Source organism: Kryptolebias marmoratus, linkage group LG15 (assembly GCF_001649575.2).
Source record: "Kryptolebias marmoratus isolate JLee-2015 linkage group LG15, ASM164957v2, whole genome shotgun sequence".
Taxonomy (NCBI): Eukaryota; Metazoa; Chordata; class Actinopteri; order Cyprinodontiformes; family Rivulidae; genus Kryptolebias; species Kryptolebias marmoratus.
The window spans coordinates 14,108,084-14,122,621 of record NC_051444.1 but is presented as its reverse complement, the minus strand read 5'-3'; the positions used below and the strand labels follow the sequence as shown (position 1 = coordinate 14,122,621).

The following is a 14,538-nucleotide window of genomic DNA, read 5'->3' as shown; positions in this document are numbered from 1 at the left end:
TTGTCACACCACTGGTGTTGATTTGTAGCCTTTATTTCCTGATCCAAAAGCCTCACCCTATGCACACACCAATACCTGCTGCTAAGGTAGATCAAGAGCTTTTAATTTTAAGTAAGAGTGGAAATTCCCTTGTGTCCTTTTTCATGCCAGGTGGAAGATTGTGCATCAAAGAATCAATCTTACTTTTTAGAAAGCCTTGACCTCATCAGCTGTAGGATTTTGATTCAAGGTAACTGTAATACTGGCATAAAAATGACCATAAAAAATACAAATACTGAAATACAGATGAGATGACTGGTGCAGTTTTCTATTTTAAAAAACTATTTCTTTTTTTATACGGATTTGAAAACATACTACAGATGATTCAACAGCCTTTTTCTCACATCACATTTTAAGCCAGATCTGATACATCATTGTCACATCACACCTCATCTATGTCATGTGTTGTTGGCGTTGATTGTATTGAGGATGGTTACTGTATTGTAAAATGCTCCAAATGATTCATATAACAGGAATTTGAGCTTTCTGATGGTATATCGCATATATATGTGATTTTTATCAGATTTTTTTTCTCATATATTTACTGTTACATTACTGAATTCATCAAAATATTTGTAAATAACTTTGTTATTTTTGCAACTCAGGTGAATCTAAAACATGTTCATGTCTGAACAAACATATATGTATATATAGTAGTTCAAGTTCAGGTGATGTTCTGTTTGTGGTTTAGCTGTCTGTGCAACATAGGCACTTCTTTATTTATATGAAGAGCTGGTATCTGTGATCTAATCACAAGGTGGTCACTCAGAATGGGTTTACCGACCAGGGTTCAACACTCATGCTTATAGCTGTCCAGATATGATCAGATAACCCAGGAAGCATGTTTTGTGCCATCTCTGAACAGGGCCTTAAATGCCACCTATAGAACTACTGCCACCGCAGGTAGCAACAGGTATAACACATTTCAGTACTAAAGAACCATTTAAGACACTGGATATTTCCTCAAATAACACTTATAAGAGCATTCCCACAGCCAAGCAAGCATTTTCAAGTATTTCTTTCATCAAGTCAAAAAGTTATCTTAAGAAGGAAAGGCAGTTCTATAAACTAAGTCACAGCAACCGTTTTATTTTTTCCTTCTCCACATTTTTTTCTTAGGCAGTAAAATTAAAGACTGAAACAGAAATTTATTTTGAGTCTAGGATTTGACACAGACTGGCTACATAGTTAAAACTTAGGTACATTTATATTAGCAGTTGTTCTCTACTACTTCCTTGAGCTATGTACTTCTGAAACAAAATCATAGTGACAAACAGCAAAAAAAGGGAAAAGCCATACCCCCTGCCAGGATCTGTTGCTCCAGTTCAGCCATTTGTTTCCTGTAAGCCCTCAGTGCTGCCTCCTTGAATGTAGGACGAATACGCTTCTTGGGTGGCTCTTCTACTGGCTTTTCCTCTGGAACATTTATGTTTTCATCTCCCTGTTGTTCGTCTATACTTTCAGTGACTTCAGCAGCTTCCTCTGCTATTTCCTCTACGTCTTCCAGCTCCTCTATGCCCTCTTCCATTTCTTCTGTCACATCATTGTCCTCAGTCTCATCTGGTTCTTCAACATCTACATACTCAACCATAGCATCATATTCAGCAGTGTCTTCAGGGAGCTGGTTTTCATAATTTTCAATGTACTCTTCATCATACTGCTCATCCAAACTGCAATCGTACTCCAAAACATTGGTCTCTTTACTTGCCTCATTATCATCAGATGCTTCAAAAACTTGAGAAGCTTCAAGACCCTCAGAGGGCTCAATGTCTTGAGAAGCCTCAATATCTTCAGACACATCATAGTCCTGAGAAGTCTCACACTCCGGAGCAAGCTCTTCAGTCTCCTTATTTTCATTCGCATTAGTCCTGTTCTCCAGGTTAGCTAGTACCTGCTCCATTACTTCAACATAGTGGGTCTCACTGTCCACCGATTGTTCTCCTGCTTCTAATCCTGTTTTATCCTCTTCAGCTTTATAGAAGACAGGATCTGTGTGGACATTTGAGTCTGTTGTAGTGCTGGAGGGGTTTGCAGTAGAGGTGGACAGAGTGCGGAAACGTCCCATAAATGTGGAGGAGGAGTTGGTGGGTTCTTCTCGAGGAACAGGGGTAGTCTGTGAGCCAGATTTCCAAACAACCTCCAAAGCTGACTTAGCTCTTTGAAGAGTGGATCCAAAGCCAAAACCAAATGACTTTTCACTGAGATCAATGCTAAGTCTACTGCTCCAAGACTTAGGAACCTCCTCAACCTTCTCTGTTCGAATTTCACTCTGGCTTCGGTACATACTTGTGGACTTGCTCTGGGACTGATGAAAGCTATGATTAACATCCAGTTCAGGAAATTTTTCATTAGGACCCGTTTTTGTGGTGTCCTTGACAACATCTTTAGAGCCTAATTTAGATGTTACTAGGGGTACTTCTGCTGGAGCTACTTTAGATGGCTCTTTGGAGGTCACTTTAGAACTCTCTTTTTGTGGTACTTTTGGAGCTTCCTTAGGTTGAATCTTAGAAACCTCTTTATTGGCTACTTTAGGTGTCTCCTTAGACACTATTGTGGGTATCTCTTTTGGGATCTCTTTTGGGATCTCTTTTGGGATCTCTTTTGGAAGAGGTTTTAAAGCTTCTTTGGTAAGATCTTTAGCAGCAACTTTTACACCTTCTTTAGATGCAACTCTTTGAGCTTCTTTAGCAATGACTTTAGGGGACTCCTTCGGGGACTCTCTAGGAGTTGAGTCAGGGGTCAAAATAGGGGTGTCAATTGGCGTTATTTTAGGGCTCTCTTTAGGTGAGTCTTTAGGACTTTCCCAAGGAGTCATTACAGGACTCTCTTTTGGGGTCACTTTGACAGCCTCATTAGTAGCTGACTTTGGTGTCACTTTAGACACTTCCTTAACTATTGGCTTTGTGGTTTCTTTAGGTATGAATTTAGGGCTGTCTTTAGAGATGACTTGGGAGCATTCTTTAATGACTGATTTTGTTATTTCTTTAGGTGATTCTTTAGTGGTAGCTTTAGATGTCACTTTAGATGAAACTTTAGCAGATCCCTTTGGATTTTCTTTAGCCACTATTCTAGTTGAGTCATCTTTAGGTGTCAGTTTACTTTGTTTTTGTGTTGGTTTAGTTGTAGCTTTAGGGGCATCTTTTGATGGTACCTTCGTGCTTTCTTTTGTGATAACCTTACATCCCTCTTTAGACTGCCGAGCAGAGGTCTTGACAGATTCTCGTTCTGTGACAGGAGGAATAATGTGAGTGGTTATAGGTGGTAAAGAAGGTTCTCTGTCAAGCATCATAAATTCCTCATCTCCCTCAAACTGCAAATCAACCTCCTGACATTTAGTGATGTTCTCTGGAAAACCAGGGATGGTTGATGGGTCAAAGGGGCTGCTAACCTCTATAGAAGCATCCAAGCCAGAATCAGCTCCCTGTTCAAGATGATGCCAGTCTTTCCATGGTGATAGATCTCCTTGCAATGATAGTTGGGAGCCACTGTAATGACTTCTATCCCCAGACATGCAGACAAGCCCGTTGCTAACCCCACTATCAATAGTTTCAGTAGTTTCAATCTCATTATGTTCATAACTCGGATTGGCATGACTGGGTGGGTGACTAGGGCTAGCATACCAAGAGGAGGCCATGTCCTCTTGTTTTCGTTGCCACAGTTCCTGATCAGAAGAAGACAGCAGGGAGCAACCATTTGCTCGTGTAAAGTACTGACTTTCTGAAAAGTCTTCTGAGTATGACTGGCAAAGTTTTGAGCAATCAGACTCAGACCGACTAAGTTTTGGAGTTGAATAGTCACTCTGAGAAAGCCAACCAGAGGTCAGATCAGTATAGTAAGTTTTTGAATGCTTGTCAGGGTCATAGTACGAATCATCAGCATAGTGAACTGTGCCTGAGTAGCCCGCTTCATCTGCTGATCGGCTATGGTCATGGGGCCGTCTTTTCTCAGATTTTGCCTTGTGAACAGGTTTTGAAATGACCATTGCATATTTATTTCTACTTAATTCATCAAGTTCTTTGTCACTGTCCATTGAGTCCCAGTCATCACTTTCCACTACTTTATCTTTTCCTGAGACTTTTATATCCATACTTTCATAGGTTTGTGAGGATGTCATGGATTTGTCTTTCCTCTCTTTCCCATCACTTGGTAAGCTATCAGTAGAAACTGTAATCCCTGTACCTTTAAGCTTATAGCATTTTTTTAAGACTACATCTCTATCTTGTGGTGTTGTAAAAATAACAATTATAGGGCGAGGTTTTGCATTTGAACATTCTCTTTGTTGCCCTAATCTATGAGCTAGCTCGATTTTAATTGTTTTATGGGCATCAACAAAACCCATTTTGTCTTTCAGTAGTTTATATATTAAATTTTCTGTTTTCTCTGATCTTTCTTCAGGAACATTGACAAATCGTAAGGTTGAATTATTGGCCTGGTGGCTAATTTGTTTAATGTAGTCATGAATATCTCGTGTTTCCCTTCTCGACTGGACAAACCCTGAGCGAAGCTGTTCAATCTCACTCTGAACGACTTCCACACTACTGGAGATCTCATCAATGGAGCTCTTTAGGGCATTTACATGGCCACGAAGCTCAGACAGTTCTGTCTCAATTTGGCTGATCCCCTGAAGCTCCTTGAAGATCATTTCCATTACATCCTGGGTCTGACTGATACAACCTGTTGAAGATGACCCAGGCTCGAGGGTTGAGCTTTTTTGCTGCCGTCCAGCACGGTCCAAAGATTTGCTGCGAATGCCCAGGGTTTTCCTCCAATTGCTCACCTCTGAGTCTGAGGAGACACATTCTTGGCTCTTTTTCCATTTTCTTAACTTGCGTAGAGCACCTAACCTAAGTGTATGTAAACTAGAACGTTCCACTCGTTCACCCTCAGAACTGCCATCAGAAGGAGCTAAACTGATGAGACTCTTCCTGTTTCGTCTTACCGGCATAGTGTGTGATTTATGCTCATCTAGTCTCCTGACAGGTTTTGTCTCACTTAAGGAGTCAGAGTAGCTACTATCAATTGAAAGAACCTCAGGAAAGATACTTTCATTGTTGTTCAAAAAAATAGAGTTTTTTGGGAGTCCATTTGCTATGGCCACACGATAACTGAAAGTGGGTGACAAAGATGAGCAGTCGTTCCTTCTGTCGTCCTCTTCAAGCGATATGTTACGTGCCGAAGAGCATTTGGAAATCTTTTTAACTGTAGTTTTAAGAGTAGTTGAGAGAGTTAGATTCTGTGCTTGCAAATCAGTGGTTGATTTGGGCTCTTTATTTTCACTTCTTTCTTTCTTCTTTATTGGATTTGCCAATTTCTTTGTAAACATTCCTTTGCAAATCTTTTCAATATAGAATGTTACAGTCTTGAGTAGGGCAGCAACCATGGATGGCGATCCGGTGAACTGGTTTTATCATCAGGTGAAAGAAGAAATTTGCTGGGTATGCAGCGTAGGTAAACCAAGCTCAATCAGCTTATGCTTGACAGGAGGAGCCCAGCTCAAAACCCCTAAAACCACAGTTTGTGCAGAGAGCCACAAAAACTTCTAAATCCAGTGTCCTTCCTCCAGAAAAAGGAGCAGAATCTGTAAGACAAAACACACAACAAAAAGAATCTCAGTATTGCAGTTTGATAAGGCTTTCATAGTACACAGAAGCTATGCAGACACAAAATTAGACACTAATGTCACAAGTGATTCATCATGCAGTCTCCCCAAATTTACACAAAAAAAGTATTTGAGCACTGAAACAATGGGAAATTGTTGTGCTTATTACTTCATTTTTATGTTTTCCAGTTAATTGTCTTAAAGGAAATATTTTGTACTGCAGGGATTCCGACAGACAATGATGTACAGAATGTTGTACGCTGGAGGTCCTATGAGAGGAAAAGACAAAGAGAGAGCTAAGACAGTGTGTACAGTCAAGTATGTGAAGTAAGTGTCAGTCAAGGTCAATAGACCCAGCAGTTACACTGATGCTCCGACAGCTTCTACAGCAAACGCTAGCCAATTATTCTAATTGATTCAGCACAACAGCACTCTTGACAGTGTCTGTACCACACTAAGCACCAAACTATTTATTCATACCTCTAAAACAATTCATGTCACATATTTTTTGATGATAAATGCAAAAGGCAATATTTCATTTAAATTGAGAGAATTACCAAAATATTGCCATTCAGATGCACAACAAAATGTGTGTTTTAATTTTTATTTATTTTTTTCATATACTGGTTTGCACTAAATTGTGGGAATGTATTTGCTAATTAAAATGACTGCATGAATCATTTATATTGTTGAACACTTGATGTCCCAATTAGTTTAATTAGTATGCTTCAGCACCTAAACCTACTGTACAGTTACAAAGAGCACAAAATTGCAATCTTATAGTGTTTGAAAAAAAGCCAAGCACTTTGAATCATGTAGTTTTTAAGCTTCAACAGCTTGGGGGGGGGGCTCTGAGAGGTGTGTGTTTTATTTAGAGTGGAACTGGTCAACTGAGTCAAAAGACTGATGTTGTGTTGTGCAGAGGATCTGACAGCTGCTCCACATTAGTTCTGGGGTTTAGAGCTTGATCTCTCTACAGTCTCATGACCACAGAGACATGCTCACTTCAAATGAGCTGTGAAACACAGCATCACAGTTATCTTTTATTGCTGCACCCAGATGAAGGACCGTGCATTAGCTCACAGAATCTAAATACTGGTTGCCATCAAGTTTCACTCCTACTGTTATATGATGGAAATAATCAGTCACTTGATGTTTTGTTTTTCAATTTATAGTTCTAGACCAGACCTCATCAAGAAAAAGGAAAATACTTTTGCATTAAAAAATCTTATAACTCAACTAAACATATTTTGAGTTGAAGTGACAGGCCCGATTTTTGATACTCGTATGGATACAGGGCAGCAAGGAGCTCAATTTCCTCTGAACTATATTAGTCATTCCAAATAGTAATCACAATAAACATTCTCAACATTCAAAAGGGAAATTAAGGTGTCTCCTAATGAGCTGCTATAATGTCAGTGTTACAAGTTGGGCACATTAGTATTAATTGCTGGTGGTGATACTTTTCCTGTTACATCTTTGCATAAGAAAAGAGCAGAACAACATGATTTAGTTTTATTGGTATATAAAAATCTTGTCTCGTTTGTCTCTATGTGGCCCTGTGATGGACTTGCAACCTGCACAGGGTGTAATTGCATCTCACACAGTGACTGCTGGAAATAGGCATCAGCTGCCCCACAACTATGGATGGATGGATGGATGGATGGATGGATGGATGGATGGATGGATGGATGGATGGATGGATGGATGGATGGATGGATGGATGGATGGATGGATGGATGGATGGATGGATGGATGGATGGATGGATGGATGGATGGATGGATGGATGGATGTTTCACTGCTACAAAAAATATTGCTGCCATTTTTCTTTTCTTAAATTAAAACCTCACTGATCCAGATTGACAGAAACTATTGAATATATTACAGGGAACAGCTGCATGCAAAAGTGTTAAACTGCATTATGACAAGGACCAGGCTCCACTTCAGATTTAAATTTATCAGGTTACTTTCCCCCTGACTATTCTTATCCCATGGTTGTTTGCAGAAGAACCTGCCAAAATGTGACATGAAAGTAATGTATTTATTGTCTACACAACTAAACAGTATATTGAATATTAATAGTATGATGTAGAAGAATGAGTGTTTAATGCCTTGAGCTACAAATGAAGGTGTATTGATAATATATATTTGTAATGCAAAACATTTGCTAACTGGAGCAAACATTTCATCAAAATCGGCATGTTTTGTGGAACATGCATTGGTTTTGGTCTTTAAATGACAGATGAAGAGTTCTGAAGCTGGATGATCTAGTTTTATTTACTGTAGCTGCATTATGGTAGTTGGCTGAAATGAGTTTCCTTCTTGATGTGGCCGGGCTCAGCCCTAAAGATAAGGTGATGAGCTCCATCATCATGGAGGTAGCTCAGAGTAGAGCCGCTGCTCCTCCGTATCAAAAGCTGAAGTGACTTTGGCATCTACTTAGAATGCTTCCTGGGTGCCTCCCCAGCATGTCCCACTGAGAGGAAACCCTGGATCAGACCCAGAACTCACTGGAGGTGTTATGTATCCTCTCTGGGCTGGGATTGTCTGGGGATCCCCCAGGAGGAGCTGGAGAAGGATGTCTGGGTTTCTCTTCTGGACCTGTTACCTCCACAACCCAATCATGAATAAGTGGGAAAAAATGAATGGATTATGGAACACTTCTCACCCAATTTAAGATTAAATAATTTAACTTTCGCTACGCTTTTATTGCGAACACTGCAAACATGTTGGGTCTACTTGAACATGGCTTACTTTTCGAGTGTTGGCGGAGCTGCACAGCTGGAGACTTATTATTTTACGGTGATTGCTAAATCATTATCCACCATTCCATCCAGCATGTAGCTTCATTTTATACCATATCAAGCAAGTATTATATTCAAATCAGCTTACATCAGGCAAAATCATTTTTTATAATAACGTAAGCCTTCAGTACTTCACTCTAAATATCTAAATCATATACATATATACAGTATATTAAGGGGAAAGGTTGTTGGCGTGCATGTGTGTGTGTGGGGGGGGGTGAATAAGATCAAATATACAAAAATACCCTTGCCATACCATTACGTGGCAATACCATTATTATAAGCAAACTGAAAAAAAACAACATCAAATTTCAAAATAAGAACATTTTGAATTGGCTAAAAATAGTGTGGTGTAACAAGGAAAATGAATGCTGGTGTGGTGTTTCTGTGTTTGACTTTGTGTCTGAACCATCTAACCTGTGCTGTTCACCAGTTTCTGGTAACACCTGTTATCTTTTCTTATCCGTTTATGCCTTTTCTTATTTCTTTCTTATTCATTTTGTTTTTTCTGGGCAACAGGCATGTGTTTGACTCTCTCTCATATATAACTGGGTTTAGTTCATCTTAATATTTGAATGAGGATAGAAAAAAAAATTACAATCTTTCAAAATCTTTCACATTAATATAAGTCACTCTATGATGAAGTGGGAAAGTCTGACTTGTATAATAATCTGTCCATCTATATTTATACAGTGTTTGTTAGTATTGATCAGCAAAATTACTCTGGTTTTTTTACATGCAGTTGCACCATGGCATGGGTGGATACTGTTTATGAATGGATGCAATTAATTCTAGTAACAAATATCCCAAAATATTTAGGGAAACAGTTTTTGTTTGTTTGTTTGTTTTTACTTTTAAATCAATTAGGTGCATCGGCCCAAATAATTTGTATCAGACGGCTCAATGCCCTGTATTAATTAACCTACAATAAGTGCATTTAAAACCTATTTACATCACATCACATCAGTAGCAACCTAAACTGCTTAAATTAATGGCCTTCTTTTTATTTGACAAGTTACTAGACCATCAGTAGGATAGCGCCTTTTATAAAGGATCCATTATGTGCTATTAATGGATTGAACATCAAAACAGTTTTGATCTCCACATCATCCAATATTTTTTATGTTCACCTTGTATTATCCCTTGTTTATCCACAGACCTGCATGATCATATGTGCATAACCTGGGTTGCTCAGTAATGATACTAATAGATAGCAACATATGTTGCATTTTGTTTATTGTGTGCATTGTGGTGTGTGATGCTTTTTAGCCTGTTTGCAAGATTTCTTAAAACTTAGAGTTAGAACATGGGCAATATAATAAAACATGACATTTTTGATCACGTTTGCGTAAACCAGCATCAGCTCGGGTGGAGAGAACAGATGAGGACTCGTTATGGGAGTTATAACAGCTGATTATGTTCAGTAATGATTCAAAGCAGGTGCTTTGTCAGTGTTACAACGCAAAGTAATGACCAAATATGGTTTTTCAACAATACCTGAATACTAAAAAGATATTTTAGGTTTATAGAACTGACAAAAAAAGGAAAGCATTTAGAAAAAGAAATAAAATATGAACAAAGTATCGTAAAAAAATTTGTTTATTAGGTGTAATCAATTGGGGTAATAATTTTATGCATAAACTTACAATCTTTGAAAGATGTTCATTGCAAAGGTTGTAGGCTAAGATGTAATTTACAAATTTAATGCATCATTTTAATGCATTTTGAGTTAAAGAACTGGATCAAAAAGACATCGCTGTGAAGTTACAGTATTACCATAGATCTAAAGTGGCTGGCTTGGTTTATGTGTTTATCTGCAAGACTAACTAAAAGTTAGATTTGCTTGAAGATTTTACTTGGGTTTGAACAAAATCTAATTTAGAATTAATAGGCCTTTATGATCTAAAACTGGAGTTAAATTTGTTGTTTTGTTTGGAACAGTAGAAGGTCTCAGACTTTTCTTGTTTACAATCTTATAATTAAAACTTTTTAATTATTGAATTCAATATTTTCAAATAATCTAATTTAAATTATGTAGTAAATATCTTTTTTAATAAATTTGAACTGTATAGATCAGGTAAAAAGGCTCAATTATTGAAAAGGATACATTAACCGTCGTGTAGGGTTCTGTCACTGTTTAGTAACAAATGAGATTCTGTTTTCTGTTTAATGATTAGATCTGTTTTAATTGAAAACAATCTTGTTTCAAAAATGTATTTTTTTTGCATTTTGCATTCTACTCTTTCTGTACAGTTTTTTAAAGTGCATACTCATTTTTTTTAAAACAATGCTTTTTCATCTATTTTTATATCTTGTTAAATTTACAAATTAGTGTGGTCTGCACAAAAAGAAAGTAAATACAGCATTTCAAACTTTTACTTTTTACAGCACTGACAAAAAGCACTGTGTTCTGTCTGGACAAATGACACTCAAAGAAAACTAGTGCTCAGTGAGTGTTGATTACCAATTACTGATCTGCTTTTTTCTCTTCACACAGCCAACATCCTGACATTCGCATGTTAAGGTTTGACAAATGAAGCATTCATTTTCTTCATGAGCTGGAGTTGATGCACAAATGACTTGCTAATGCCCAGGAGGTATCGCCTGTATCGTCCCATTAGAGTGTAATGATGCAAGAATTGTGAGAAAGAGATGACGAATAATTAGATTTCCTCATCCAGCTTATGTGTGTTTTACCAGTATGGCCACAGAATCTGCGGCTATGCTTCTTTGAGCAGACTCAGATTGGTCGCCAATAAAAATATTCAGTGCCATCATGACAAGCACACATATATGAAAGTGGGAAACTGATGCAATTGTTCATCCTCTCTGCAGGTTGGAATGTAATATAAGCAAATTCAGATTCCAACAGATCTCATTCTGAAGCACCTAGCGATAAGTGGACAGTGGAAATTGGTTTCTGGGGTATGAGTTGCATTAGTGTAGCACATGCTCACACACTTCTACCCTTCATAAATTTGGGCTTTCTCTGAAGGATGCACTAAATAGTTTATTTTATGTTCTTACATCACTAAAGACTAAACTGTTTTTTGGTGAAATACAACCTCGGATGTCAAATGTTTGGCTTAATGCGTGTGAAATGGAAGTAGAATTCCCTGAAAGAATGAGTATCGCACATCGCCTTACATGCCAAAGTTTTAACTAAAGATCACTCAAACCATGTGAGTGAGTCTCAGCTACTATCATACCAAATCTTAGCTCAATGTCTGTTAAAATAACTGGGTTTTGGCCATTTTTCTGTTTTCTATGATCAGTTAGCTGTGCTGGCAGGCTTACCATGAACTCATGGTAAGCCTGCCAGCACAGCTAACTGACTACTAAAGTTAATCAGTTATAGACTTAAATCTAGCAGTTGCTTTTGGAGTTTATTAAAATATGTCCACTGGATCATGATATGGTTGGCCAACAGACAAACTATTGAGCACACGCAAGCGATTACATGACCACCTGCATTTCATGGCAGCAGGCGATATATATTATGTCAGTAGCAGTGGTTAATTTGTTGTGATAAGACTCTTCTGCCAACTACCATAGCTATTTGATTCTGAGCCACTGAGACACTAAACCACCAACTGATCCAAACAGTACTCATTTTCCTTGATACATCACCATTTTTTTTCTAATAACTTATTTCCTTGTTATGATTGGTCTAAGATGAGTGGTTAAAATGACAACAGAAATCTTGTGGTCCTGTGATACAGCCCCTTTCATTTGTGATTCATCTACGCGGGAAGGGGAAGAACCCTACCACAACCACTCCCTCTGAGGCTCTGCTTCTTCAGGCCAAGCATCCCTATCCAGAGACCTATTTTACCCTTTTTTATTGCATCTGGTTAGCAGACCACTTTACACTAAAACAGTTCACGTTTCACAGAACATATCTGCCACTCCCTTCTTAATGAAAATGAGTGTCAGTTGGAGGCACGCTAGCCTATTTCTCACAATACTACAACTGTTTGTGTGTCTTCTGATGTAGAACCCAAGTTAGCCAGTTTAAGATCATCGTACTTCAAGCGATTTCACTCCATGCTGTGGTGCGCTGTTTATTCCTCACATCCCTCTGGGTGAGACTGAGAGACATTCTGTGCAAACCTTCAAAAAAATGGATGCATATAGATGAGACATGATTATGTGTTACATCATGTCTCCAGAGCACACGATTATGGATTATGGTCAAGTGTGGATGAGAGCAAACGTGTGTATCTGTGCGCGCAGCCTTGCATGAACACACATGTGCCTTGCATGCCTCCGTGCATGATTGCTTTTAAGCATGCAGTTTGCTGCTCTGAGGGAAGAGAGGAGTAGCCTGTACCAGTGGGAGCTGAGCATGAGAGGTGTGTGAGTGTGTGTGTGCGTGTGTGCATCCCCAGATCATGTTGCCCTCACGCCCATCCTCACCTACAATCTTGCCTTTCCTACACTGAGTGGTCTGTTTCCCAATAGTGGAATAGCAATCTGCAGCCTCAGGAAGCAAGCCAACATCACAACAGATTGTCTCCCCTCATAAATCAAAATATTATCAGATCTTTGGCCGTCATGACAAGATCCAGCCTCATCGCGTTTTGCTCTGTGTGAAACAACAGCATTGCTCACATGCGCTCATGTTATGCCATGTTATGCAGAGCAACATGAGGAAAGGTGAGAACCAAAGCAATTGGACCTTTGTGAAATCGACAGTGTCCGCATCAGGCTGGGATTTTTCATTTATTTATCTATTTATTGAATAAACAGCAACAATTGGTCCAAATGTCACCCCCCACCCTCTAATGTGTTGTATTTCTCAGGTTGGCTCCATCGACGGACGATGCCATCTATCTGCATCATTCTCACATCACGTTTCATTATTTCACTCACAGGGCCACAGGGGGCAAAGAGGGGAAGGGAAGCAACAAGAAGACACAGACTGAAGTCAAACACTTAAAGATCCACACACCATGCAAACAGCGCCCAAAATGGGTGTGTGTGTGTGTGGGGGGGGGGGGGTTGCTGCGCCGCCGCACATACCTGCCTTGTGTCAAATCTCCGAGCAGGACGCGAGCCGTACAGTGAGCCAAGCGAGCCGTGTGGAACCGATTCCCCGGGTTCAGCGAATGGTCGGTGATGTAGGAGAGCAGGGATGCTGGAGAGGGAAGGGACGGGGAGGGAGGGGTGGAGAGAGTGGCTCGGTGCGCAGCTGGCTGCTAATACCACAGCTCACAGCATTTCTGCGCGTCCGTCAAACATCACATCCCAAAGCGCCGCTTCCGTGAGAAAAACGCACACACCTCTCCCCCACATCATGCCACCGACGACGGTGTGTACCCCGTCTCTGGGTCTTCGTTCCAAAGCCGCAAGCTCCTTGGTTTTATTTGCCAACACACACACACACACACTTCTCTATAAGACAGCACAGGGTGTCCTGTCCTGGTGGTGCTGTTCTGGAGTCAGACAGCGACGCTGCTGCTCCTGGCTGCCTAGACTGAGGCTCTGCTCCCCGGCTGGAGAGCATCAGTCCGTCCCCTGTACAAATCTCCCTCCCCTTTCTCTCCCCTCTTTCTTTCTCTCTCTCTCTCTCTCTCTCTCTCTCTCTCTCTCTCTCTCTCTCTCTTTCTGTGTGTGCGCGTGCGCGTGCTCACTGAACTGGGCTAAGAAAATGAGCCCATATAAACACACACTCACACTAACGAGAAGTGCCTTGAGTGTCATGGAGGCAAAAAAGGAAAATGCAGGGAATTTGGGATTTCTTTCTTTTTCTCTAAGGCGCGTGCGCAGTACGGTTAGTGTGTAATTCCCTCACACTACTGCTAAATTTCATATTCTAATAGAAACCTTAAAGTGATGATGTAATATGGTAATAAGCGCGAAGAGTCACACACACACACACACCGACAGGCGACGGGGGGAGTTGCTGTAATTTTTCGTCAGGAGTTGCGCGAACGCCGCACATTCGCGAGCTCTGATTTGGTGCGCACATTTACGGCATGCCACACTTTCACATGTGTTGTCAATCACACACACGCTATTATTTCTGATCCAACCTCAGGTAGCTGATCACAGAAGTCCGCCCTCTACTACAAAACACTCACACATCATTT

General features: G+C 39.9%; 1 protein-coding gene across 5 annotated transcripts in view; it reads right to left on the bottom strand.

The window, feature by feature from the left end:
- Positions 1-13,949, bottom strand: part of LOC108237353 (protein unc-13 homolog C) — a 106,239-nt gene extending 92,290 nt beyond the window's left edge. For all 5 annotated transcript variants that reach the window (XM_017418712.1, XM_017418714.1, XM_037979856.1 and 2 more), the window contains exons 1-2: positions 13,469-13,949; positions 1,339-5,617 (exon numbers count right to left, since the gene is read on the bottom strand). In XM_017418712.1, the coding sequence (XP_017274201.1) occupies positions 1,339-5,419 (4,081 nt within the window). In that variant the 5' untranslated portion in view covers positions 5,420-5,617; positions 13,469-13,949. The remainder of the gene's footprint in view (positions 1-1,338; positions 5,618-13,468) is intronic.
- Between the last annotated feature and the right edge of the window lie 589 nt (positions 13,950-14,538).